The sequence below is a fragment of the Cheilinus undulatus genome, linkage group 6 (genome assembly GCF_018320785.1).
Source record: "Cheilinus undulatus linkage group 6, ASM1832078v1, whole genome shotgun sequence".
Lineage (NCBI taxonomy): Eukaryota > Metazoa > Chordata > Actinopteri > Labriformes > Labridae > Cheilinus > Cheilinus undulatus.
In genome coordinates this window covers 15,567,118-15,590,845 of record NC_054870.1, presented here as the reverse complement: position 1 = coordinate 15,590,845, position 23,728 = coordinate 15,567,118, and the positions used below count along the sequence as shown (strand labels likewise).

General features: G+C 39.9%; 1 protein-coding gene across 1 annotated transcript in view; it reads right to left on the bottom strand.

The window, feature by feature from the left end:
• Nucleotides 1-23,728, bottom strand: part of b3gat2 (beta-1,3-glucuronyltransferase 2 (glucuronosyltransferase S)) — a 97,173-nt gene that overhangs the window by 46,553 nt on the left and 26,892 nt on the right. The window contains exon 2 of the mRNA XM_041788714.1: nt 5,980-6,124. Coding sequence (XP_041644648.1) covers nt 5,980-6,124 — 145 coding nt within the window. The remainder of the gene's footprint in view (nt 1-5,979; nt 6,125-23,728) is intronic.

The following is a 23,728-nucleotide window of genomic DNA, read 5'->3' as shown; positions in this document are numbered from 1 at the left end:
ATGTCTGAGCAAAGTTTGGAGCTGTCTGCTCGGCTCAGTTATTGTTTTCTGGCAGGATTTAAAGCAAAAAATGCGTGGTAATACAGCAGCCCAGCAGTAAATCTTAACACTGACAGAGTAATTATGGAGTGCAGCATAAAAGTGAGGCTGATAATTACAGTGTGTTTGTGTGCAGGAGTGAGATCAGGTGGAAAGCGATGGTTGGGAGGAATATGGAGGGGTGAGATCTTGGCTGTGTTAGTGCAGGAAAAGGTTGAGCGGAGACACTCGCTCTTGTTATCGCGGATTAATTAACACCAGTCCCAGAGGCAAACCTGAGCGTGGGGGGTAGGAGAAGGAGGGATACATAAATGTGTGAATATGTGTTAGTGAGAGCGCCCTTGGCTGTGTCCACACATGTTTGGAATCATAAGCATGCAATCATCATTTGTAGCTCAAATAAAACACTTTTGCAGTTGATTTTTTTCTATTAATTGTCTCCAGCTGAGAGCAGTGACGTTCATGTTTAAGTGTGTTGTGTTTGAGTGGATGTAATGAGTAATGACAGGAGGTTATTAGGCCAGTGTCGTTAAGTATTTTGTACCCACTCAGAGAGAATGCTAATCATGCAAAGCACATGGATTGGCCAGAGCCATCAGGTGGATCAATCTTGCAGCATCAAGCTGGTCAGAGAATGACCAGACCAGTCAGCTTTAGATGAGGAGAGAGAGGCAGCAGCTATGGGCATGATTCAAGCTGTTCTGCAAGCCTGTAAACAACAGAGCTCAACAGCGTGGTTCTGGAAGTAGAATTCCCATTCATTCTCTTATAAGCAAGTCTGATTAAAATCTGATTAGCCATAATATCAGAAGCAGGGCTGATATGAGGCCCTAAAAAGACCCTGATATGAGGCCCTGTCAACACTACCCTCCCCCCTTAGAAATATTATTACAATAATAATTAAAACAAAATCTTAGCCATTTAGCCTGTGATAGATGCATATAAAAGACACCGTTCTTAATTGTAACTGAGTCCTCATCAAGGATAACATACCAAAAACTTCCAGAGACCTGTGTCTTTCAGCAAAAATAACCTTTATCTGGAAAAAGGTCACAAAAATGATCATTGCTTTAAATGATCACATTCCTTCTTGCAATAATGAAAATAATGTTTTTAATTTCCATCCATCTATTAATTTTTTTTAAGAATAATCATTGTGGGTTGATTATTTTCATCATAAAATTAATTCCATTTTATTGCCTATCCGTTTTATTGGGGTCTTTTCTCAAACTCAAACTAGCATAAACCAGCTGATCTTGCTATCTCAGTGACAAACACAGATCTGTCTGAGGAGTACAAACCCCTCAGGTTAGCATGGAAGCTAGCTGGCTAGCCCGCAAGTATGAAGATGATATGCTGCTAAATTATGTTATATGAGAAATGTAGCATTAGCAAATCCGTAGCACATCGCTTCAACCACACTCTGCAGCATAAAAAGCCTGGCAGGCTTACAGGAAAACCTGGGACCTAAAGTGACAAATGTATGCGCTATAGTTATTAGGTTTAGCATTTACGTGCTTTAAAAATACCTGAATAGCCGAATAGCTTTCAGTAGCACTACTAACTTGTGTTACATGTCACAGCGATGGCTCTCTCTGGAGAGATTAAATGATCAGTTAAAAAGATAGAAAGTCACACTGCACATAAAGCCCTGGATAAATACAAAAATAACGTGGTTTTATATCTATTTATTTAGAGAATAATATACGCATTGTTGAAGGCAGGCCTAAAATACATAATATTTTATGTTTTTATATCATTGGATAAAATGTTTACATAGATTTAGATTTGATTCAAATGAATTGTAAGAGCAGATTGGCTACTAGCCTTTAAGTACATGAAATTAGGTATGAATGATATCTTTATAAATAAATTTGTAAACTCTGCGAGTCTTCTAGTTTTGCATAAGCACTGTATAAGAACAAATAAATATAAGGAGTTAATATCAAATAACTAAAACTTAATTTAAGTGTATTTTTACACTTTAGGTTGTTAATAAACTTTGATTTCTAAAATGTGGCCATCCCATGTACACATCCTGCATCTGATCCATTTGAGTATTTCACTCGTATCTTTTCATGTTTCAGGTATCATGATACTAAACTTGGTATTGGTATTGAAGTTTAAATTTTGGTATCATGCCAAGACTAATGGGGTCTCCATGTAACCATAGAAATGTATACTGCTCCAGTGAATGAAGACTGCTGACTGTTGATGGTGACAAAAATGCCTCCATAGCATAAAGCAATACACACAAACGATGATTTAACATGATCATGAATACTATAAACACTCCAATGAGGATAGGTGTAGGTGTATTTACAGTACATGGTTTTAAATCTTGAAATACTATCCTGAACAACCAATTAAAATAACCGAAATGGATTGTGGGATATGTAATTCTTTCATTCTCATGCACACAGTCGTGCTCCTTTGCCTTTTTCTCTGTTTTTGAATACCATTTCTGCTCCAGATTAAGTATAGTCAAGAGTATTTCGATAGCTGGTTAGCTTGGTTCACGTGTTAACCAGCTTTGGCATGAGTTTGATTCACCAACTGGCTACACTGATAGTGAAGAAGCATGACAACGGCTGCATGTAGAGCTCATGCTCACTGCTCTGATTGGTCTCTATGTTACAATGTGGAAAAATTCTAACAGTTTTCTGCATTGTTAGGACATTTGCCTCCAATAAAAAACTATGATTATTGAAGAATAACAGTAATTACAGAGGCGATGTTGAACAAAAATTGCAGTTTATATCACTGAAGGGATATGAGTTTCAGTGGGATTTGAAATTTGTCAAAGTCAGTGTTACAGGCACATCCACAGAGACTTGGAAATAGTAAATAGACAGGTCACACACACTGATGGCAGAGGGGGCCATGAAGAGAAGCAGTTAGTATTAAATAATAACATTTATACACATCCATAAACATTTACCTGCCACTGACAGAACTGGGGTTAAGTGTCTTGCCAAAGAAGACATCGACACGTGACTGTGACAGTAGGAGCTGGGTATTAGACCCTCTAACTCGTAGTTAAAAGACAACCTACTTTACCCACTGAGGCACAATCAAAGTGGGAGCTTAGCGACTTAAGCACCTGCCCTTTTGCACCTGACATGCAGTGCCCGTTAATCAGGTCTTTTTAAAATTTACTGTAATTTTATTCTGAAGAGGCAGGTATGAACACCTGTTTTGGCCTTTTCACCTTTCATGGCTCTTAGTTTTAAAAAACAGTCTGTGTTGACTCTGTATTGCAAATGAGTGCTAACCTTCCAAAGCAGATGGACTGTCCAGACTCCATGTCTATCATCAGGCAAATTTCATCTTGCAAAGTTCGAACATGAAATGTTTGTGCCAGGTCTGAGAATGGACCAAACCTTTCTTCCCAATTGGCATTTTGGGAGAATAAGAGGTCTTTACAGGCAGGATGTAGTTGTGCTGGAAGCTAATAGCAATGGCAGCCTCCAGTGTAGCAATTGTAGCTACAGTACAGTGGCTGTTTTATCAGAACTGGATCGCATTACTTCATTAAAAAAGAACAAAGAACCAAACTGAAACCTTTTCAATGTGGAAAAGATGTATGTGCTCTCATTTTGACCTGCTTCTACATGAGTTTAATCTGACAACGAGCTCCACCTTTGGTAAACTATGATAGCGCCTTACTGCTGAGCTGAGCGCAGCTGTGCATGTCCACTACGTCATTTTGTCTTGTTGCTCTAATTGGCCTGTAATTAAGGAGACAGACAGACCGCTCAGCCAATCACCTTTCAAGAATTTTCTTTTGAAAGGTCCTGCCCTTCCTAAACGCTTGGTATGAGAGGTTTCCTGGATTAATGTGAAATACATGCCATGCAGTGGAGTTATAGAAGAGTCTATCAGCTCATCAGGTTAAATGAGCTTGAAAAACGTCAGCTGTGGACACTGGACCTTATTCAAAAACAACTTTTATTTACAGTTTTTGAAGATTTTATTTTAAAAGGACTGATTATTTTTTCAGTTGAGTTTGACTTAAACTAATATTTCAGCAAAATATTTTTGGATGAACAGTTTTTCAATCAATTATATATTAATCCACTCATTGTGGTTTTATCCCTCTCTAACTCTGAGCTCCTGCCCCAGGTCTCTGCTCTGGCCTACGGGGTTATATACTGATCTCTTTGAGAAGACAGGACAGACTTCTCTAACTTCACACAGAGAACAGAGGAGATTTTTTGAGACTTAACACACTTACTTGTGAATTTCTCCATGCTTCAGACTTTCATTTTGAAACCATGGGGTTCCTTCAGTTCTGATCAAATCCAATCTGTTATTCTTCCCAACACTTTTATTCCACAAGACTCTGCAGTCCTGCTTTATGTTTTATCTCACAAATAAACAATCAGGCGATGAGGCACACAAGCTGCAGCATAGAGGAGTAACCGTGGGAATATGAAATTGGAAAGATCAGATCTCATTTTATGGTAAATTAATGCATGAAAAACAGAAGCTCCGTAGAAAAGCTGTCTGATCTCTGCGGGTGAACTCAGAAAGAAAGAAAGAAAGAAAGAAAGTGTACTTGTCTCTGTTCTCTCTCTGATAAAAGGCAGCAGGCTTTAAGAGTGGAGCTGACTCGAACTGTTCTGTGATCAATGACCTGATCGATACTGTGGTTTGATGTTTCACCAAGAGTTCAAGACTTAAAGGAAGAACCATTTCCCTCTCAGTATAGATCAGAGACAGCACAATGAGCTTTCTACCAACACTTTTTTATATTTCACTGTTAATGTTTGACCTCCAGATGCAACATGAATTCCTGATTCTTCTCAGCCTAAATATATCTTTAAACACTCCACTATGTTTGATCCAATCAGCACAGAGAAACATAAAGACTCCTGCAAATGAGTCTTCCTATTGTACTTTGTACTTTACCATTCAGTCACTAAAAAGCATATAGAAGCAAAGCAAAATTACAGTTCTATTTCTGCACAGGATTAGTGGAACAGTTTATTCATTTCAACGTGTCAAATTATAGGAATATCCTTGCGGGAAGACAGGACAAATATCTTTTTATTTGGGGTTGCACATACTCTTTTATTGGTGAACTTCACCGCTGTATGATGACGCTTTCTGGATGTCCACCAGTTGCTCAAGCTGCCAAACCGCAGTGTCACAAAGTAATCCACTGGAATACTACTTATTTTGTTTTAAATAGTGATGTCACAGCCATACAATACACAATTTCAAGCCCAACTTTCAGCCAGATTTGAAGATTTAAAAAATTGAAGCAAAGAATGTCATCTGTTCACGCGCCACATTCAACAAGAAGAAAATCCTTGAAGCATATGCACCGTTTCTGTTTCTCTCCAGATCATAGGTAGTTGTGTACCAGAGGAAGGTAAACCTATAGTTGCATCTCAGTGCATCTGTGGCTATAGCTAATTCAGCTGGTAAGAAGTCAGAGTGGAAATATAAATATACTGAAACATCATGATGAAACATTAAAGCCAATGTTTCATGTGTCTAATTCTGTATTCCTAGTCTCAGTTCATTGTTTGAGCATATTTAAGAGCTAAAAAGGTAACAATGCAATTTCTTCTGTTATTTGGCTGCAGAGTTACAGATTTTGGGCCTTAAACTAGGCTGTAGAACAACGACACAGAGAGTCAACACGCTCAAGGGCAGACTACACGCTGTCTGGATGCCTATTCTCGCTGCTTTTTTGTGAACAGGAAACCATAACAACTGAAACCTGTGGGACACATCATGGCTGCCATGCATCCCCTATATTAGTTGGACATGTCAGAGTTGCATGTCTCTAAAGACTTTACACAACCCAGTCATGAGATGTAGTGACAAATGAACAGAATGGATATTGATTGAAGTTTGATAGTCAACAAACTGGGGATATATGTGCATACAGGCTCCTAGGAGGTTAATGGAGCTCTGAATTCTTACCTGCCATGTCTGTAGCAAAGGGTCTGTCTGGTCTCCAGCCGGTGTACCAGCCTACGACTTTACCCCCAGACACCAGGGGGCGCTCATACGCTCTGCCTCCTACAAATCCCACAGGCCAAATAGAAACACCTCGAGTGCTACGCATCTGTAAAGAAGAAAAGAAAAGAGAGATCAGGTTAGTTTTGAACAGCTGCTGAAAGCACTTCAGCCTATACTTTTCATTTGGATTCATTTCAGGAGTTCCAAAGAAACAAACTGAAATTTTTTTTACCATGTGCAACTACACACAAAGTCAAATCAAAGACAGAAATGAAAAAAACATTATACAACAACATTTGAGCTTAAAGAAGAGAGATGAGTGATCTGTTTGCAGACAGCCTCTCAGCTTTGATACTTTCCTGATGTCCTGCAGTTGCATCAGATGAAGTTGATACAGATTTTAAATAAAAACAGGCTCTTTAAACATTTGCTGGTTTTTCCTGACTTGCAGGTGAACCAAGAAAATAAATAAAGTCAGAGTTTTGGAATATATGCATCCTGATGTTGTTAATTATGCATCCTTTAAGACCTCACATAAAAACGTTGGTGTTTTGAATTAATAATGATGCAGTAAGTCAGAGTTCAGCTGGCCTGTTACTTGGCAGATGCAGTGAAAGTGATACACACTGGCGAATGTGAAATATTGGTGAAATATTCTGCCTCAATCCTAAAACACAAAAATCTAAATCCTGACACAGAGTGGAAACTGACTCTGCAGGTCATTAGACTTGGTGCTGCTCAGATTCATGCAACTGTAGGCGACTGTGACGTCAATCCAGACATGACTCCAGAGGAGAGATAGTGGCATTCACAGAATTGTGTTTGCCTCTAGTGAGCGCTGTAAACTGAGACACGATGGCATTCTTTTTCCAACATTTTACTGTGAGTATTCTCTGGTTGGGTTTAGTAATTAAACTGACTGTTCCACTAATATAGGATACAAATTTAAATCACTTCTGGCTTAAATTAACCTTAAAGCAAAACACATGTAGGAATGTATATCTTTGAGTGCAGTCATAAAGCACATAATGCTGTTTCCTCAGCCGATAAGTGCATTTGCTGACAAAAAGGAGAGCAAAGTCAGAAAAGATGCAAGAAGCCAAAGAACTGTGCCAGCTGAACAGGTCCAGTGATGCAGTGGTGCCTGCAGAAATGTATATATTCCTAATTTATTTATAGACTTAGAGTTAGAGACTGCTCTTGCACATTTAGTTCAGCTTAAAATAAGGTTTTTGTATTTGCATCATCAATCACCAATTTCTGATGCTTGACTTTTTAATGACAAGGGAAACAAGAAGTTAGACAGTAGCGCTTCCAGCTCTGTCCATATCACTAGATATTCTAATGAGTACTAGCCAAGTAGAGGCAGAATAGTGCAGGTCATGCCTTTACCATCCTATGGGGAAAAAATGCAGCATATTGAATAATGTGCATGTGTAGTGGGTGTACTCTATGAAGAATAAAAGTATACCTTTGTTTAGCCTTCACTAAACTGCTGCTATAAAGCCAGTCTTAGTAAGTACATGACAAATTATGTTCTCTGATGTATCCATTTCACAACAACCTACAGACATCCTTGCAACAGTTGAATACACAAACATACAACCACATGCAAACAGTTTGTAAGAAACAAGCTGTAGACCCTAGCAGAGACATATCTGTGCAAAACTTACTAAGCTAAGTTATTACGCAAGACAGAAACAACTTTCTGCCTGAAGATGGTTTGTAAGTGAGTTTGTAAGCAAACTTGAAGCATAAATGTGTACAAGATGACTTTCTGTACCCAATCAAGCCACTAAACATGAGATGATGACGACAGACACAGCCTGATTCTACACCACAGTCTAATATTTGTAAGGATGTCTCACTCTTATCTTTTCTTAGCTTCCTTTGACAACATCCATTGTTTAACCTCAGCCATTATATCAAACAGTACAGAGATTTGGTAACTGGCTTCATTTGAGCTGATGGCTGGTGTATGAACTGTAATGTCATACGCAAATCTTGCAAAAGACGTTTGTCCTGGCGACCAGTTACCTAATTTGGAGCTGAAGAGTGTCTGAAGCTATAGCTACCTGAGATCTGATGTTCACATTACTTATTCATGCTGCTTTTTAACCCCTTCTCACCAAATTTTGCACTAATTTTGCCATATTTTTTGCCTCCTTTAACTAATTTTTGTCACTTTTATCCCGTTATTGCCAAATTTAATTGCTTTTCAACTTTTTCCTGCCAGTTTTTCCTAATGTTTTTCCACTTACAACCCATTTTTGCCACTTTTAACTGCTTTTCAACATTTATCTGCCAGTTATCCCTTATATTTGTTTTTACTTTTAATACATTTTTGCCACTTTCAACTGCTTTTCAACATTTTCCTACACATTTTTCCTCATATTTTTAACACTTTGAACCCATTTTTGCCCATTTTTACAGCTTTTCAACATTTTTCTGCCAATTTTCCCTCCTATTTTTCAACTTTTAAACAATTTTAGCCAATTTCAACTGCTTTTCGACATTTTCCTGCCATTTTTCCTCATACTTTTCTACTTGTAACCCATTGTTACCTCTTTTAACTGCTTTTAAACGTTTTTCCCTCATATTTTTCCACTTTGAACCCGTTTTTGCCACTTTTAACTACTTTTCAACATTTATCTGCCACTTTTTCCTCATATTTTTCAACTGCCCATTTCTGCTCCTTTTTTCAACTTTTAACTAATTTTTTCATCCATTATCAAATATTTGCCTCTTATAACCCATTTTTGCCAAAGTTATTCTTTTATTTTTTTGCAATTATTTCATTTTTCCCTCAAAGTTGTCTCAGTTTCTTCTAAAAACAAAACATTGTTATTACAACTTAACTTTACAATGGATCATGATTTTTTTTACCTTCAATGGCCTCCCGCTTGGCTGGGCCCCAGAAAGCTCTCCCCTTTAAACCCCCTAATAAGTAGCCTTGTAAAGCATTAAAACGTTCATAATATATATAACTAAATCAGTCAGGAAAAAATGTTGTCATTTACTTTGGCCGTCAATGTTGAAACTCTTTACTAATGTAGTCAATTTAGTGAATTTCAATCCAAGTTCCTCAAAAGTAAAGCAGACATGACAAAGGGGTCCAGTATAAGGCAGGAAAAAAAAATTGAAAGTCAATGAACATGACGTTGCCTCTAAAATAATTTCTCTGGTGTCAGTTTTCATGACTGATTAGAGAGCTTAAATCCCATTTGTAATGTGGCAGGGAGCAGGACTCTGTGGCTAACTGAATCCAGGACTAAATGAAACTGTGCTGCACAGAGAGGCCTCCCATTTTCACCGTGAATGAATCTGCACACAGCCAGAAGCAGTGCGACAAGAAATGAGACGGAGGGAGCGACAGATACAAGACAGAGGAGAGAGGAAGAGAGGGAGGATGGCTGTGTTGTTGTGTCGCTGTGTGAGATGACTGTATCTGGTCTCGGTTTGTGTGTGAGAGAGATTCTATTTCCCTGCCACGGCCACCCTGAAGCTCGCTCATTCAGACGCGGCTCCTCATCGCTCAGCCAAACAGCCTGCAGCCAGTCGCTCATGACAAAACAAGAGAACAAAACCAAATCAGTAAGCAGGGCTGCAATACTGCGTCCAGACTTCACACAGAGTCGCAGCTTTTAAAGCCACAGGAAACAAAGTGTATGCAAAGTATAATATATGGAGAAAATTCTCAGTCCTGGTACAAAGTACACAGACGAGAGACCAGGCTGTGAGGGAAAAATAGCTCAGTACAACTCTTAGTCTGTGGACAAATCAATTACTTAGTAGAGTTTGTCCCAGTTTCTTTATTTCTGGGCTGTATAAGAGAAACTAGCATCTGTAAAGTTTCTATCTGGCTTGAAAACATAAGAAAAAAAAAAGAATGACAGCCTAGTTAGTGCCCATTCATGTGGAGAGAAGATTTATGTTGCTGCACTAGTGATGGATAAATCTGTCAATCTGTTATTGACACCTTAATTAAAGGGCATCTGCCTGAAGCAAAGGTATAATGAGCAATGCACTCAGTAACAGAAGCAAAACTGTAGTTAAAGCAAGAAAATTTTAAAAAGTGATGGAAAAAAGTGCATTTGTTTAAAGCCTCTGTGAGCAAGTCAAAGATGGCCGCCTTTTTATAATCTAACCCATCTTCAACTGCTCAAGGACAATTGTGACCCAAACTTTAGAGAATTTTTTTGGTCCATAAGATGCAGTCAAATAGTTGCTTGGGCCTAAGACAGTACAAAAGGTGTAACAAAACAATGAAACAAGACAAAGCATGCATGTTTTATAGTGTCTCAGACGATTCAGTGCAATATTTTCCCAAGGCACACATCCACGACCCACTGAAAAAGGGCTCTGTGACCCACTTTTGTGTCCCGACCTGCCAGTTGAGAACTACTGATCTAAGTTATCCAGAATAACAGACACACCTTGAAAACTAAGCAAGCTCTACCTGAAAGTGAGTAAGCACATACTAAAGAATCACTCCTCTAAAGTCACATCCTTGAGTCAGAAATACTGTAGCTCCTTACACCAGTGCTGTTTCTGTTTTTATTTGACGAATCCACTATTATATGACCATAGGTGAGGGTAGGGAGGCTGACTGACCAATTAATTGACCAGTTATGACTCTGCACTGTGAGTCAAGGGGTACTGGTACTGTACTGGTAGAGTACAAAGTTCAGGAGAGGCAAGGAGACACAATCTTTTAGAAACAGGAACTGTGTAACAGACGTTTTCATACTCGTTTGGTACTTTATAAAGCTAACACAGAGGAACTTTAAAGTTAATACACACATTACAAGCTTCCTGGAAATGTACTGTCATCATGATTTTGATGTGGTCCCTCCGGTACAGGGACCACATCAAAATTATGATGGCGGTCCAGTTTAGGGACCTCAGAATTCCATCTCTTCTTTTTGCAGATGATGTGATTCTGTTGGCTTCTTCAGCTGGGGACCTCCAGCAGGCATTGAAATGGTGTGTAGCTGGACGTGGAGTGGTCGGGATGAGGGTCATCAATTTCGAGGACATGGTTCTCTACTGGAAAATGGTTGATGGGGAGTGAGTCTCTGCCTCAGGTGAAGGGGTTCAAGTTTTTTGGGGCCTTGTTCACAAGTGAGGGTAAAAGGGAGCGTGAGCTTCATAGGTGGATCGGTGCAGAGTCAGCAGTACTGCCGGCGTTGTGCTGGTCCGTTGTGATGAAGGAGAAGCTGACCTGGAAGTCAAAGCTTTCGATTTACCGGTCAATCAGCCTCCAAACCCTCACCTATGGTCATGAACCCTGGGTAATGAGCAGAAGAATAAAATCGCGGATACAAGCGGCTGAAATGAGGGTGTCTGGACTCAGCCTTAGAGATCAGATGAAGGGTTCAGACATCTGGAGAGAACTAGGAGTTGAGCCACTGCTCCTTCGTACTGAAAGGAGCCAACCAAGGTGGTTCAGACATCTGATCAGGATGCCTCCTGGGCACCTCCCTTTGGAGGTCTTCCATGAATATCCGGCTGAGGGAAGACCCAGAATGCACTTGAGGGACAATATAAACTGTCTGGTCTGGGAATGCGTCAGGATCCCCCAGAAGGAGTTTGAAAGTGTCACTGGAGAGAATAAAGTCTGGGTTAACTTGCCTGCTGCCATCACAACCTGACCCCGGAAAAGTGGAGGAAATGGATGGATTATTTTGATGTGTTATCCATATCACATTCTCTTCTAAGATCACACAGGGCTGATACCAAAGGTAGCAGGTTTAAAGTTTTGTAACCTAAAAAGCGTAAATGCTGAATGACTCCTCAGCTGTAAGCAGCGCTGCCACCAGAAAAATAAATGATTAGAAAAAAATCAAAAAGCCACTGATGGGCACAGAGGCTTTATACAGATATAATAAACTGCTGAAAGAAAGCAAAGGCGTGAAAGCTTCATTACACAAACTCTCCTCTTCTTCTACATTCAAGATAAACAGTATCAGACTGTCAGCTGTAAGGACAAAATGTAAACATTTTCATGACTCCACTGAGCTCCTGTGGTGTAAAAGAAATGAGAAAACAACACGAACCTGACATTTGTTTATATCAAATTGCCAGGAATGATGACTTGAACTCGTCTAGACTGTGCAGTGATTTCATCTTTTGGTCCTGGAGATTGGAGAGAAGAGGATGAAACGACAAAAATCTACCAGACAGTAAACAACTCTTTATTTCTTTCATCACTTCCTTTCCTTTTCATCTCTTTTGCCCCCAACCCTAAGGGCCCCTGAGTGACAGCAACAGCTTTGAAGCCCCTTCCCCGTTAATACTGTGGCCCCTTGAGTTTCTCTGTGTTACGCTTTAAACCCCTTCCCCCTACTTCTTTGTCTCTCAGGTCATTTTCAAAGACTCCTCAGCTTTAAACAAACCAATCAAAGAGAAAGAGGAAGAAAGACAGGCTGACTCTGCATGTTGGCTGTTAACAGATCTTTCCTGGAGAGTAATCTTTAATTTGGCTTAGCTGTTAATTCTGAGTTTGACTGTTAATGATCCTCAGGTTTGAATGCTGCAGCTCAGAGATTAGCAGGCTTCAGTTTAACTCTCTGAGTGCATTCACATCGACATCAGTATCACCGTTTAAAACCTTATCCTGGTTTTGATCATATTCAGGACATAGAAGTAAGACCAGGGTTTTTCACGCTCAAAATGAGCTAGCTCAAAGTTAAGTTCAAATCTACACATTCCTGGCCCCAGTGATACTTTGCACAAAATGTGGACAGGACTTCAAGTCCCTCCTCTTAGACTGGGACTTTGCATATTAAAGACATGCATATCTTGATTACTAGAGATTAGAAGCCTAAAGTAAACATGCACAAATGGAGGGAAAACCACCCTCAACAACAGACTGATCAAAAACCTGTCCAACCGTCGTGTGATCCATCAGGATGACTTCTTCAAGCCACATTTGTAGCTACAGCAGACTCCCAGGAATAGGGCAGACAGCCTAAAACTGAACGAGAGCATGTTGATGCATCAGAATTTAGGATAATGAAGTAAGAGTTCATGGATCAGAAAATGAACTAGTAGACAATTCTAAGTATACATTGAACAATATTGTATAAATGTGAGAAGGATTCACTCTAATGTGTAAAGAGCCATGTCCTTAACTGAATGAAAATTAATACACCAATGAAACAGACTTCATTTAGGAACACTCTTGTCAAACATTTAATCATTTTATTGCAAATGGATCTACAGTTTTACTTGTTAGGCAAGGCTTTGCTCAAAAGATACTCCCTGGGTTAGTCAAGCTCATGCTTTGACTTTCAGGGAGCACATGGCTAGAAAATGGCTATAAAGGAGGAGGCTGGGGTGGAGGAGGTCATGCTTTGCCAGCAGCAGCAGCATGCTGCATCAGCATTAATGCAAGCAGGGATTAGTGAGAAGTATGTCATATCTAAATACACCGCTGTCTTGAGAGAAAGAAATGTGATTGGCTGTGGGAGCAGGGAGGCGATAACTGGAATCAACTAGCCATCAGCTGATCATGGCTGGGCAAATGACTACCATATCCTGCATGAACTAACGCTGAGCTTCATGTATCAAACATTTACATCCAGGAACACATAAAAAGTCCACACAGAGAAAAATGTCAGAGAGAGAGATAAAGAATCAGCCCAAATTAACAGACATGAGTGAGGGCTTGTTAACCATAAAGAAAATTTTAAAGGGACAGCAAGAAAAACTGACTTGGCAAGTCACTTTTAGTGACAAAAAATGTCCCCAGTAGCAGTTTCACAACAAAAGAATATGTGAAAATGTAGAAGGTCTTACCACAGAAACAAACTGATTGTGGTTTTACTCTACAAAAACAGAAAGTGCACCGTATTATCCATATCAGCCAGTGAGGAATCATGGACAGGCCCACATTCACTGCACAGTGCTAGCAGTTTTCTGCACTAGTCCATGGGCCAGACGCCAAGGTTTCAGGTATCAGTACCACTCTATGAGGCAAAACATACAATAACTTGCTGGCATCCTGAGGCCAGTTCCCCACAGAGGTGAACAGGTCAGCATTTCAATGCTTTCTCTAAGCTAAACCTCCAAACGAAGCAGCATCTGTAAGCTAATTCAGGCAGATCAGTTGAACGCTCAGACTGCCCACCTGACATGCAGCATAATCCATTATCTGACAAACATCGTCCTAATTCAGCGTTCTATTAAAAGTGCAAGATTTCCAATCTTTCCTTCTCCTCTGCCATGTCCTGCTTTCATTACTAAGGAGAAGCAGAATGGGAATGGTGTAACTGGTTTCACGAACATTTTAGAAATAATGAGTGCACCTTCATGTTTTTCTGCAAACCCCTGTAGAAAACACATCTTACATCCTGAATACATTCATTAAACATGTATCTTTGTTGACTTAAGCGGTTTAGAGTCTGCAGAGCCTTCAAGAAGACAAATGGACGTGATTGTCAAGTGCCATTACAGCATATTATTAGCATTTACATTGAAAGCAACCTGCATTTTTATCCACACTGAAGAAAACAAAGATTACATGTTTATTCTCTTTAGATGAAGGTCATGACTTCTGCAGAAGATGAAATTGTAATGTGTTAATGATATAACAGACCTTAACCTTCAGACAGAAAGAAAGGCTTCAGTAGATCAGTGCTGTAGGTTAGTAAATATCAAAAAGGTATTATGTGGATATATAAAGCCTGCTTCTTTTTCTGTTGGTGTGAATTTAACAATGTTTTAGGTTCACTCTTCACACACAAAGCATGTCAGTTTTGGTCACACACCCCTGTCCCCCCATCAGGGGGTCTTTCTAGTTCTGGACTATCCAGAATAGGTGGACTTTCTTACTTTGGTTTTCCTTCAACAGTGACTTGTAAGTTCATGTGAATCTGTATTAATAGACAAATGCCACGGCACACAACGAGAAGTGTGCCATGTTCCATCACAATGCATGCAACATTGCATCATTAAAAACTGTCAGCTCTGAAAAGGAAAGGAGAGAGTGCCGGCAACTGGTGAGAAGTGCTGTTAGCCGGAAGAAGTCGTGGAACGCTAAGGTCCAACATTTAGAAATGCCGTTTCTGCGTACTGGTGGGTATCGGCCCGCTAAAAGCACCTGATTTGACATGTAAAAAGTTCATCTAAAGACAGACTGTAGAAATGGAGGAAGTGCAGAGAGAGAGCGAGAAATAGCACTGGTTGAACAGACAAGTTTGAAGGGCTTTAAATTGCACCACTTTTAGCTGTGGCAATGAGCGCCTGCCTTTGTGAATTAGTTGCTATTTGTACCAAGGCTATTTGCATTGGAAGGGAGCCATTTTTCACCAAATTTCTGGGTACCCATGACACTGTTTTCTTTGTATAGCAGTTTTTGTGCTGCTGCATCAATTTCACTAACCTGACACACCAGGTCAACTGTTTCATATATCCATTCATGGATTTATTTTACATTCATCCTGGAACGCTCCCATAGAAAGTGTATGGGAGGGGCAGAACTTTCTCAGAAGGTGATTGGAAGAACGTCCTGTCATATTCATGATGGGCCAATCGGAGCAACAAGACAAAATGACATTGTACGTATGTGTTCTTTTAAGCTGACAGGCTTCTCAGTGAATAAAATTGATGTTGAAAGCAGTAGGGAGATGAGCAAAAATGTCTTCTCTGCCAAGACAAGCTTTCAATGTGGTTCTTTGCTCTTGTTTTAAAGTGAAATGTGGTCCAGTTCCAATTAAACCACTTTCCTACATTTGCATCTCAGCTAATAGCTACCATGGCAGCAGCCATTGGATACAATGACAGACCCCACATGCAATGTTTTGCGAGCCCATGCTGAAGCGGACCAGGAGAAGAGCGAAGCATCGTTTCCAACATGAAAATCTTTCAGTGTAACTCTCTGCCATGGTTTCAATAAACGCATTGAAAAGCAACCATTGTATATATCCACTCACACAACTAACCCTTTCCCATCGTAACTCTCAAATACTCATGCCAAAGCAGCGCGGCAGAAGAGAAAAGATTTTAGTTTTGTTTTTCACTGCAATGTAGTCCAGTTCTGATCCAACTGATGCTATACTAGAGCTTTTATCTAGGTAATCTCCACACAGGAGACAGCCATTGTTTATGGCTTTGAGTACAACCAAACCCTGCCATTAGCTAAAATCTTGCTCACTTCAAATGATGCTGATTGGTCTGAACAGTGTGGTGCAGCACAAACATTATGGTTTGGAGCTTTTCAAAGTGGTTTAGCCTGATGACAGAGGTGAAGTCTGGCAAATTCATCTGCTTTGGATGGCTACAATTTCACAGGTTTAGCAGCACCAATCTTTCACAGATTAGACAGTCTTACAGTTCTTTAGCAATAACATATCAGTGTTAACTGTGCAAAAGGTGCAGTCTACCCAACTGAAAACCATCAATGTTAACCCAGGCATTGTCCATAGAGGTAACTTGCTTACCATAGAGGTAATTTGTCCAAGTTATCTCAGGGGGCAGAGCTTAGTGATAGCTCAAATACATACCCCACTAAACTAAACTAGTCTGCATCACCAGGTGATGTTTGATGGGTGCTCTCTGTCCATGGTGCTGAAATCAGCTCTGCAGTTAATATGGTAAAAGCTTCTTTCTCTGCTCTCTCGATCACAGATCACATCATTATGAATGTGGGCTCAATTTGATTTCTAACTAAAGGGGTAAGATGTCAATAATTTATCATAAAGTCTAATTATAATGACATCTGTCTCTAACAAATGCCTGTAGAGTGTCTCCATTAAATGATGGAGACGAAAGTTGTTGGCCAGCTGCTTCATCTGAACATTTTACTGCTGACACTCTGTTGTCTTTATAGCTCTCAGTCATCCATTATTACTGGACTGTGGCCAGGCTGCATAGTTAATTGTCTATAAAGACAGTCTGTGTCAGTGGACTCAAAGAGACCCCTCAGAACTTCCCAGGTCTGACTCATAACGTTTTCAAAGGATTAAAAAGTCTGAATAATGACAAGTTAACATATATATCAGGATCAAACAGACTATATTTGACAGGCAGAGAGAGTCCAAGTGCAGCGTCAGTTCAAATCATCTCAAACTTTTAACACCATGAGGCTATTATTTGATAATAAAAATGCTATATTACCAGTTTCATAGTTTTGATCTTAGACAGATGTTATATTTAGGTCCTGATGCAGCTACAGATGTCGTCTGTGTTTATCTGTGTCGGTGCAGGTCGTCGGTTCAACAACAGCTCAATGTCAGCGTGTTTGCTGAGAGCCAAACAAAGCTGCGGGGTGACAGTGCTTCAACAGATGGTACATTACTCTGCTCGGTGGTGAATGCTTCAGCACACGCTGGTTTTCATGCCACCATCTGCACATTACTGCTGCCACAGGAAAAGTTTGCAAACACTAACTTTTATATCTACCTTATTGAGGTTGGATGAGCATGCAGAGCGTGCTGTTCTCCTCCGATACCCTGACAGCAGCAACGATAAAAAACAAAACAAAAAAATGTGACGGAGAAAGGAGAACAGTAAACATCTGTTCCTTATATTAAGCACATTCTCTCAGGCTGGTGTGATCTGAGTCACTGGAGTGATACCCCGATTTTAAGCTTCAGTTTTGTAGTCCAACATAATTTTTTTAAACTTCTTGTTGCTTGCAGCACTCTGGTTTGATACTGAAAACTCCACTACTGTATTTTATTAATCAAACATGTTTTACATCAAATTGAGGCTCACAGTCACCTCTTTCAAACAAGTATTGGCTCTCAAACATGGCACAGACACCATTTATGACATCCCACTTTGCATGTGGTGAGAACTGGACAGCTTTAATGGTTCAGAGGTCAGATCTGCTCTCTATTTTTAGCCTGATCTTTTGGTCTTGCATGCTCTGCTGGTCTTTAATGATATTCAAAGCTAAAGCTCAGATGCAGGCCTTCTTTTAGAGTCAAACATTTTGGATTTTAAACCTTTTGGGTGTCTGGCTTTCTTCAGTAGTGTGCCAAAGGATTGCAGAGAAAACTCTGATGTGTTTTATTGAGAAGATTTTATATTTCTAGATTGTTTAAGTCATCAGTTTGGTGATAGATGAGCCTTTTTTTTCTTTTTCAAATCAAGTATTGTACCATTTTTAGCAGGGTTATAATATTCTACTGGTTTTAAATCCTTTTCCCTCTCTCTTTTATGTTGTTTTGTGTTAACCTGACATGCCAGATAGTTTCATATATCTACTGTATAAATGTATTTCACATTCATCTGGGAAACCTCCAACACAAAGTGCACCAAGGGCAGGGCGGGACTTTTAAAAAAATTCCCAGAAAGTGATTGGGTGGGCATTATGTCTGCCACAATCATTAGGGGTCAATCAGAGCAACAAGAAAAATGAGGTAGTAGACATGTGCAGCTCTAGTACTAACCTGAGCTATACAGACTAGAGCTGCTGTAGTGTTTGAACAGCAGAGGTTGTCACTGGCTAAAATTTATGGTGAACACTTTCAGGAGACATGCAAAAACATCTCTGCTAAGAAAAACTTTTGGTGTGGCCCTTTGCTACAGCTACATCACAGCTAACGATGAGCTAACCCTTAACAAATGCAAACTCAACTGCAATTTCAACACACACTGCGCTCCAACCAAGGTGAGCTACCTCGCACACTCTAAGCATGTGCAACGCAACCTCTGCAGCACAACTACAGAGATCACTGTGAGTTCATGTAGAAATAGTATGCCAACATTGCATTATTTTGCCTTTCTGGGGTTTGTCTGCTGTCCATTTTAACATGATTCCATTATGTTATTGCTTCTACCATTGGTGAGTACATTATGATGTCCAAAGGTTAATGTTTGCTGCAAGGGAAATGTGGTTTCATGTAAAATTCTGTGGCTTTTTACTTCAAAAGTTACTTTTCCCTCACCAGTATTGCTGTTCTAGCTTTGTGACCCACTGACCTCTCAATGACCTTTTGCTTGTGCAAATGATTTATGATCATTCTGCCTTTAACATTTATCATGGGCCAATCAGAACAAGATATCTCTGCTTACACCACTTCATCAACAAATAAAACTGTTACTGTACCTTTCATGAGCAGATTATGGGCATTTTTGTCTACGTCTCTGATGTTTTCAGACACTTTTTTTTTTTAATGGGAATTCATTATTATTATTTCATTCAGAATGCTCTCCACTTTTATAATAAGAAACAATGGTGAGCATGATAGCTTGACAGGTGTAGCAGCCATAATGAAGGGGGCTACGGCTTCACAAAAGGGTCACTTCCGCTAGTTGCCACATTTACCACCAGAAGTTAGCATTGCAAAATAGCATCTTACTATCAGATGTTGCTAATATCCCCAAATTTTACACACTGCGTCTGTAAGCCTGGATTGTGGTTCCTTTCCTCTCTCTCTCATCCCTGTTTCTAAAGCAATCCTCCTCTACACATGCCCCTAACTTTCTCTTACCAGGAGGTGATGACATTTAAGTTACAAGACTGAAGGGTGACTGGAGAATCTTTGTGCACATTGTGATTCTGCATTGTACATTATCTGCAGGCTAGTGCATCCTTTACCACTTTCTTGTACAGTTAATATGTCCAGTTACAAGTAGCATCGATATAAACTGCAGAGACTGACATCAAAATGCCAGAATCTGTTGCTTTATCTGCCTCTTTCTTGTCCTTTTTTACATCATGTGAGAAACTCACTGTGGTGCATAATTGAACAGACGAGTCAGGAAGATTTTCAGATCAGCATATTCCATATTTCCAAGAATTTTCCAGACAGCATGTCTGAAAAAGGCTGCACTCTGTCATGGCAGCTGGGTCTGTAGCTGTAGTTTCATGACGCTAACCAGTGAGCAGGTTTCTCTTTCATTGTCTGTGTCTCTGAATCCATCTTTACAGGAGTACACCAGGAGCTCAGAGTCTATTTTTTAGTTATTGATTTCACCATCATTTTATGTTTTTTACTGCTAACAAAACCAATCTCATCCACTCCCTCCTACTCCAGCACCGCTCCTTCCACCCTAAGCTCTGGTTGTAAGAAGATTTTATAACTCTCTCTGAGGATAAAATGTTATTGTGTTAAAGTCCTTTACAGAATTCAATCTAAAGAGTCGAAGAAGAAAATCAACACAAGCTCAAATTTAATCCTCTGCAGAGAAACGCTGCTATTTTAGGAAATGTGTGTGTGCTAGTGTGTGAGCTTATATTTCTCTTCAAGTTAAGTAAAAATCCATATTTGTAAAGCAACGTACAAATACTTGTTAGAGCAGAAAGGAAAGCCAACACCCCGTTTATTCTGCCCAGGATTCAGCTCTATGAAAAATCAATACATCACAAAAACAACAGAAAGATGTCCAAAGGGAAAAACTCAAACAAAAGAAACACTTTTATGAGGAGAAACACTTCAACACTTAAAAAGAAATGTCCTCCCTTGAAGAAAAGTAACGGTGTAAACACAGTTAGAGTCCTGTTTTCACTCTTGTTTAGTGTTTATAAAGGTTTAGAGGAGCTGAGAGACCACAGTTCATATCTGAGGATACAAACAACTCCTCCATAAACCAAAAACCACATCTCTCCCTCTGTGTGATCAGGTTTGTCATCAGGAACAAACTCTGCAGCTCCTTCACAGACTGCAGAGAGTCAGTAAAGGGAGCTGTCAGAGCACAAAGATGGAGTTACAAGAGATAGTTGATTTTTTTAAGTCCTGGAATGGCTTTACAGCTTCACAAGAGCACAACTAGCTGTGAAACTCAACAAAGTCCACAGTCAGTCTTCTTCTGTCTGCGATGGAGTTATGCTTGTCTCTCATATCTGGAGGAAAAAGTTCTAGTTCTAGTTTAGGACCTTTTTCTTTAATGAAGATTAGAACACTTGAATAAGGCGTTTAATCAGCGATGCTGACCGTTTCAACCAAGACTGCCTCCCTGAAAATGTCTCCCAGTGACTAATTTCCCTGTTGGTTAATGGACATTGAAATTCAGACTAACTGGCAACTCTAAAGTTAAGGAAACATCCAGAGAACTTAACTAAACAAAAAAATCCCAGCATCTGCTGGTAATCACATTGGCTTGCTGAGATAGTCAACCTTCAGTCATTTTTTATCCATGTGCTCATTCTGTTGATGAAATAAGGCTACAAGTTAGGGCTGTCAGCATGAATGCATCAGTCTTCATCAATGAAGGTAATATTTACATGCTTTTCTGTCACTTTCAGTCCACCACTGCTCTTTAATAGGGTCGAACAAGGAGTTTTCAAGGGCTGATATTAATACCGATTATTAGAAGTTTGGGAGACTAATAACTGATATTTGGAACTTGCATGCATTTATTATGACGTGCAAATAGAGCCAGGGTGACACGTCGACATAATCGGTGTCATCGATGATGTAAATATGTTGATTGATTCACGTCCACATGTGTCGATTCGTCCCAAGAAGAAAGATGGCTGTGCCCTGTCAGAGAGTTAACTATGCCAAAGACGAGCATGGAGGGGAGAATCCTCACTTACTCTCATCTAAAGTTTGGGAATACTTGAAATAAAATCCCTACATGGTGCTCTGCTAGCTTTACAGAGTTCACTGCAGTATCACAGTAGCAGTAGGGAAGGTTCTAAATATTATGTATAGGTTTTATATGGGTTATATTACATATTGTATGATTTTTTTTATTTAAGCACACATTTTCTGAAAGGTGGGAAAAGAGAGGGGGAGAGGGAATGGATTTTTCTGGTACTTGAGGGGATTGCGGACAGGCCAGGGGCACATATTTGTGTTAGAAAAGCCTGAAAAAGTGATTTTTGCATAATATGTCTCCTTTAAAGCCTGCAGCCAGCTTGGCTCAGTGGGCAGAGGTGTCCATTTAGAGAGTCTACAACCCTTGACTCAAATCCTGATCCCGGCACTGTTTATGGCAGATCTTTCCTCACTCTCTCTCCCCCCCCACATTCAGTCTCACTCAGGCTGTCCCATCCAATTAGGGCAAAAAGCCCCCAAAATAATCTTTAAAAAAAGTGAAAGTTATTCAAGTATTGTTTGAGAACACAGGGATTTTTTTTATTGTGGAATCAAATCAATCAGGTTTTCTTAAAATGCATACCAGACTTTTAACCAAACCTCACATCCATGCCAGGTATGAATTAACAGGCAGCACTGAGTGCTGCTGTGAATTTGGAGACCAACATCAACTTAGTGGTTGTTAACTCTGCACCTCACTGAGCATGCATGGTCACTTGGTTGTTTCAGAGTGATCTACACTCATGTTGTACTTAGATCCCATTCACACCAGAGCTGTGTGATCCACTTTAAACAAACCCTGGTTGTTTTGATAGTCCTGTTCATTTAGAGTGGTGTGAAAACTCATTCAAACTCTGGTGCGGACCAAACGAGTGGACTCTGGCCCGCTTAAACTCAGGCCACTTGATGTTATCCAGATGGATCGGTTTGTTTGACCAAGTGCGATGTGAATACAGAGCTAACCACATGAAAGTGCAACAATGCTGCAGTTTAAGCCTGCCTGTTTAAGACTGTCGGGTGTGAAAATGATCTTAGTGTGTTCAGGCGCAACACTGCAAACACACGCAGTTTTGTGAAGGAAGGGAATGTGCATGGGCTCCATTTACTACATATTACAAACAAGCATAACACAAAAAATGACAGAGTCATCGTTTTTTAATTGAACAGAGTCCTAAGAGCAGCAGAAGTGGGTGGAGCTGTGCACCGTGTCAAGACTTCATCTTTAGTGATTGTGTTGATTGATGTTGGACTTTACATACTGTACTTTTAATCAAGTTTATCCATTGAAATGTCTGAAGATCGCAATCTTGCACATTTTTGTAGCTGCTGCATGTCAGATGATCAAATTTTAAACATTTTGGGCCCATTTTAATGACAGAGTGTGGTGTCAATAACAAATTTTACTGTGGGATTTGTCCAATTACAGCTGAGGCGCACAGGAGAACACAAAGTGAAAAGGGGTTGGATTAAGGTGCCTGCTGATACATAGATATGTTTTAGGTGTAACATGATACAATTATAAATCAATCAGAGTTTGATGTTTCATTCCCTTTAAAAGCTCCTGAAGGCTGACGAGCTGGTTATTTAACTCGCAGATTTCCTTTTTTACACTCAAACACTCCAAACTCTGGTTGGCTCATTTACCACCTCTCTTTTTTGTTCCACTGAACGAACACAGGACTAAACCAAAGCTCACTTTTTTACTCCACTGACATGTAAAGGCCGCTGTTCTGTACATTAGTTTGCACTGTTAAAGCTAGCAGCGGACACTGTCATGACTAGGAAAAGCCCCTGTCTCATTATCAATATGGATATCTTCACCTGAGGGCAGAAACTGTACTGAAATAACAAATAATTCATCTTTGCCACACATGGAAAATAATTTCAGACCCAGCTGGGTGCACGACAGCCTCTCAGTCCAGACAAATTACAGTACCGGCAGCTCAGTCAGTGAACGCATGCTATTTACAAGTAAACAAAAGAAAAAAAAACACGGAGAGGGCTGAGAGGAATCACATTTCATCTGACTCGCTGCCAGGACACAGTGTCCGGGAGCGCCGCAGCTCAGTCGAGTAATCAACTCTGACTCTCTCCCTGCAGACAAATAGGTGAGCAGTGAATTGTGTGTACACACAAAGAGACTCTTAATGATGAAGTATATGAAATCCATTATGGATGTTCTCGTTTCCTGCCGTCTGCCCCGCAGAAAGAGC